This window comes from Penaeus chinensis, chromosome 17 (genome assembly GCF_019202785.1).
Source record: "Penaeus chinensis breed Huanghai No. 1 chromosome 17, ASM1920278v2, whole genome shotgun sequence".
Taxonomy (NCBI): Eukaryota; Metazoa; Arthropoda; class Malacostraca; order Decapoda; family Penaeidae; genus Penaeus; species Penaeus chinensis.
The window spans coordinates 12,959,176-12,964,175 of NC_061835.1; the positions used below are offsets into that span (position 1 = coordinate 12,959,176).

At 32.8% G+C, this 5,000-nt stretch overlaps 1 protein-coding gene across 1 annotated transcript in view; it reads left to right on the top strand.

Annotated features, from left to right (window-relative positions):
• Nucleotides 1-1,465: 1,465 nt before the first annotated feature.
• The window catches only part of LOC125033977, a 22,576-nt gene continuing 19,041 nt past the window's right edge, over nucleotides 1,466-5,000 (top strand). Inside the window, exons 1-4 of the mRNA XM_047625581.1 lie at nucleotides 1,466-1,767; nucleotides 3,533-3,693; nucleotides 4,765-4,854; nucleotides 4,979-5,000. The exon at nucleotides 4,979-5,000 is cut by the window's right edge and continues 65 nt beyond it. Of these exons, the coding sequence (XP_047481537.1) occupies nucleotides 1,615-1,767; nucleotides 3,533-3,693; nucleotides 4,765-4,854; nucleotides 4,979-5,000 (426 nt within the window). The 5' untranslated portion in view covers nucleotides 1,466-1,614. The remainder of the gene's footprint in view (nucleotides 1,768-3,532; nucleotides 3,694-4,764; nucleotides 4,855-4,978) is intronic.

Sequence of the window (5,000 nt, forward strand, 5' to 3'; positions counted from 1 at the left end):
ACAATTATTATTTCTATTACTATCATTATTATTATTATTATTATAATTAACACTATTACCATATTATTATTATTACTATTATTATTATTATTATTATTTATAATTATATTAGCACTGTTGTTATTATTTTATTATTATTATCATTATATTATTATTATTATCATTATTATCATTATATTATTATTATTATCATTATTTCATTATTATTATTATTATTATTATTATTATTATCATCATTATCATTATCATTATCATTATCATTATCATTATCATTATCATTATCATTATCATTATCATTATCATTATCATTATCATTATCATTATCATTATTATTATTATTATTATTATTATTATTATTATTATTATTATTAATAACATTATTATTATTATTATTATTGTTATCAATATTAATAGTATTACTATGATTATCCTTATTACATTTACCTTTATCATTGTTACTATAATCATTATTATTATCATTAGTAGTAGTAGCAGTACTCTCTCTATTAGTAGTAACACTAATATCATCATTAAGAAATTTTATTTATTATCATAGTTATCCATTATTATTATTGTCATAATTATTATCATTATCATTGTTGTTTTTGTTGATGCTATTTTATCATCACTGTCATTACTATTATTATTGTTATTATTATCATTATCATAATTATGATTATCATTATTGTTATCATTATCATCATTGATAATATTATTATTGTTATTACTATTATCATTAATAATGTTGCTATTGTTATTCTTATTATTTTTACTTTTTTATTATCATTTTTATTAATATTATTATTTCGCAGAGCCTCTTTACCAGCACGGCGGCTGGCCATTATGTAGTGCAGTGTTATCGTCTTTGTCCCAAATATTTCCCTTTTTCATTACATTTTATATATATATATATATATATTTTTTTTTTAATCATATATATTATTTGTTTAAGGTGTCTTAATCCTGCATGACAGCGTCCGAACTTTCACTTTTTTTTTTGTATTTTTTCTTCGGCATCTTTGTAATTTTTTCGTTAGTTGAAAATTCCCGCTAATGTTGCATTTCTAACAAAGATAAAGTTTGAATATTAATTTCGATTTGGGTTCTGTATGTGAGAAGATTTGTTGGAAGAATAAGGAAAGGTACCTAAGGCATAAATAAATAAATAAATAAATAAATAAATAAATATATATATATATATATATATATATATATATATATATATATATATATATATATAAACATATTTTTTTAAAAAGGCAAGAAAAGTAAGTATTTGACGAATTTTAAAAGCCCGGGAAACATCACAAAAATTATAATAAGACTTGGATAGACAAAAAAAGATAATTTCAAGAGATAAACTGATGCAACCAAATATAAAAATCTAAAAAAAAAATAAAAAAAACTACACCATAATAATAAAAGGAAGACGGTATCCCTCAGAAATGCGATGTAAACAAAATGTTTTGGTCGCGTCCAGTGTTCGGACTCGACTCGTCGTCACAAGCATAGAAACGGGACAAACGGCCAAATAAACCGAGACAGACTCGCTGAAGATGAATAACAAGCAATAAGCGTTACTTAGAGCACACAAGGCGATCGAAGGGAAGGAAGATGACAGCGTCTGCGAGTGAAAAAGCGGAGGAAATGATGGAGGGGAGTGGACAGGGCGACGAGCCTGAGCTGTTCGTGATGGAGTCGCTTCAGCCGATGCTATTTTCCATCCGCGTCTGCCCCTCCAAGGCCGCGCTGCAGAGGATCATTGAGGTGAGGGGGAGGAATTACCAAGGCCCGCAACACCCTCACACAGCCAGTTCTTAATGTCGCGTTTTCTGTAGTTTGTTAGGCGGTGCTGTTTAAAGGCGTCCCCCCTCCCCCCCCCATGTCTAGGGAAGAAATATAAGGTTGGAAAGGTTGGGGTTGGAATTTTGGGATGTCGTCTCCAGAGGGTGTGTCGCTCTCGGTAACGAATGCCATCATTATTATTATGATATGTGGTTTATCAAGTAGCCTGTCAGAATTTCTGCTTCATTTTGTTTGAGATGTGCAGGCCTTAACCAAATGGCGATGGGTCACGGCTATCGCCGTCATAACAATACGTCCGATTTGAGGCGTGCGGCTGTCCACAGCGGCGCCGCGCCAAAACGCCCCGAGGCAATGATTCGGCTTGATGTACCGAATTCACGCGCTCAGAGTCGGCGCGCTGCCGCTGTTCGCCAGAGCGTAGAGTTTTTTTTAATTTTCTATACCCGACGCCATTGGGTTAATACACAACTCATGGTGGCGTGGGTACTAGATATTATATTCTGCACCTGTTAATGTAGTTTTTTATTGGAAATGACAGCTAACACAACTCGAAGAATCTGGCCTTCCCATCTAATAGAACCTAACATTCTAAGAGGCTTTTCTTTTACACCACTTCTTTCACAAAGCAGGATAAATCTATATAGTATGGGTACACAAACAAGAGCGAATTGAAGATGCAGTTTTTGGTACAATAAGTAATCTGCAAACATAAAAGGTAATGCCATAATTAAAGGAAAAAGGTTGCAGAAAAATCTGCTTACAATCTGAGTCCACTCGGTGATCCCAAGTTTTAGCTGTATCCTGCTGTGTTTTACCAACTCATGCAGTAAATTAATCAAATAAAAGAGAAAGCTTTTAATAACAACAAATTCAAAGTACAAACTTGATGATTCTTTAAACTATAGTGACTTCAAAATCATGTGGACATTTTTATCATGATCCTCGATAGCAACACACTGAAAAAAACTACCCTACCTGTGCCTTGCAATCGCTCTCAAGAAAGAGCTTTCGAGGAAAACTCCTGTGAATATGAATTGATAATACAAGTATCTCATTTTTGCTCAACATATATATATATTTTTGTTTTCCTCTGTAGCAAACGTTTCCTTATTGACATCATCATATAATATGAAACTTGTAGGTGTAGGGGGTTAATGCTAATTGCCATTACACAGATTCTCGCTTTTTCATGTAAAACGGCAGATTTCCTGATTTGCTTGTGTGCTGGCAATGTGTCTTGCATCTTCTGTGCATGTACTTTGTTTGCGGCTGAAACTGATAGTTTTGTTTGAAACAGAATAAGAGCTATCAGAAAAATATAGTGTTCTATTAAATATCACCGATAAGCATCATTTATAAACTTCACCAAATTAATGTCAAATTAAGTAATAGCACAAGCTCTTTATTGGTAGAATGTGCAGTGTAATGGATATTTGTTATCTTTGCTTGAGTACTGAAATGTGATCACCAAACATTGGTTTGTTCATAGTATTAGGTAACTAACTCTTAATTTCAAGTTAGGTGTGGAAATGTCAGAAAGTGAAATTTCACAGTAATATATTTTGGGTATTACATTACATTGAATAAATTTCATTATATTCTATTATATTCATTATATTATACTTCCTATTCTCATTGTATTTACTCCCTTTACACAGCTTCCAGGAATCAGATTATGTTCTTTACATTGAAGGAATCTGATTATATTTTCTTCCTCCATTGGCAGGATCATGGAGGAGAGTTGACGTCTAAGGTGGGAGGGCCACACACATTACGCCTATTGCCCATAGGAGAGAAAAGCTTCTCCGTGACCAGTGATGTGTTCAGCGCCCAGTATGTCTATGACTGCGTTAAGGAAAAAAGACTGCTGGATCCAAGCAAATTCAGGTCTGTATTTTGTTGTTTTGATTTTATTCTTTATTTTGCCGCTGTATTAGGATTGCTGCTATTGTTGTTATTAAGGTAGCAGTAATGATGATCATGATAATACATTAGTGATGATGATGAAAAAAATTATTGTGATAATATTGATTGTTATATGGTAATGATGATCATGATGAAATAATAATAGTAATAGTAATGATTCCTAATACAGGAATGATGATGATTTTCATGAAAATGATGATAATGATGATGATAGTTATAATGATGATGAGGATGATAATAAAAAGATAATAATAATAGCACTAATGATATCATTAACCCATGATGTTGGGATGGCAAGAATACATGCCAAGACCACTGTGTATGTTTGTTTATTGATTTTCTTTACAAATAGATGGCTCCACAAGTGCTTAACCACCAAGGAGTCAGTTGCTAGTCTTACCTATCTCATCCATTTACCCTTTTCCTTGATTTTCAGGAAGATTCTTTTTAATTTTTATTATTAATGGTACTGTTAATAACATTATGGTAATCATTATATTGGTAATATTAATAGCTTCAATGATAATTGTATTAGATTTGTTTCTGTCATAAACACAAATAAAGGGGAAAACAGGTAAGGTCACAGAGGCTTACCAATTGGCTCCTTGGTGGCTGAGCATTTGTGGAGCCAACTCTGTGTAAACAAAATTCACCAAAGGAAACAATAGTAGACAGTGTGATTACCTGGCAGCATTGGGTCAATGATGATTACAATATTAATAGAGTTTCTCTCTCTCTCTCTCTCTCTCTCTCTCTCTCTCTCTCTCTCTCTCTCTCTCTCTCTCTCTCTCTCTCTCTCTCTCTCTCTCTCTCTCTCTCTCTCTCTCTCTCTCTCTGTATATATATATATATATATATATATATATATATATATATATATATATATATATATATATATATCTCCCTCTCTCCCTCTCTCTCCCTCCCTCCAAATTCAAGGAATTTGTAAATAGGTGGTATTAGGCAGGCCAAGTACTTGAGTCTTTGGTTGGTTATTACTTTATTTATATTTAAAAAATAAAAATCTTTCAGAGTGAATAAGAAGTCGTGCTACACTGATGACGTCAAAGTCCTGGACATCATCCGGGGCGTGCGTTCATGGGCAGACTGTGTGCGTGTGGAGTAAGTGCAGTCAACCTCCTGTTGCCGAATGTTAAATCAAATTCGTGACAGTGCCGATAAATTACTGTAAGTCTTGAGTAGTGGATTGCAATGCACCCATCATTTTCTCTTCTTTGTTTCACAGGGTTGATTCTGCAGAGGAAGTG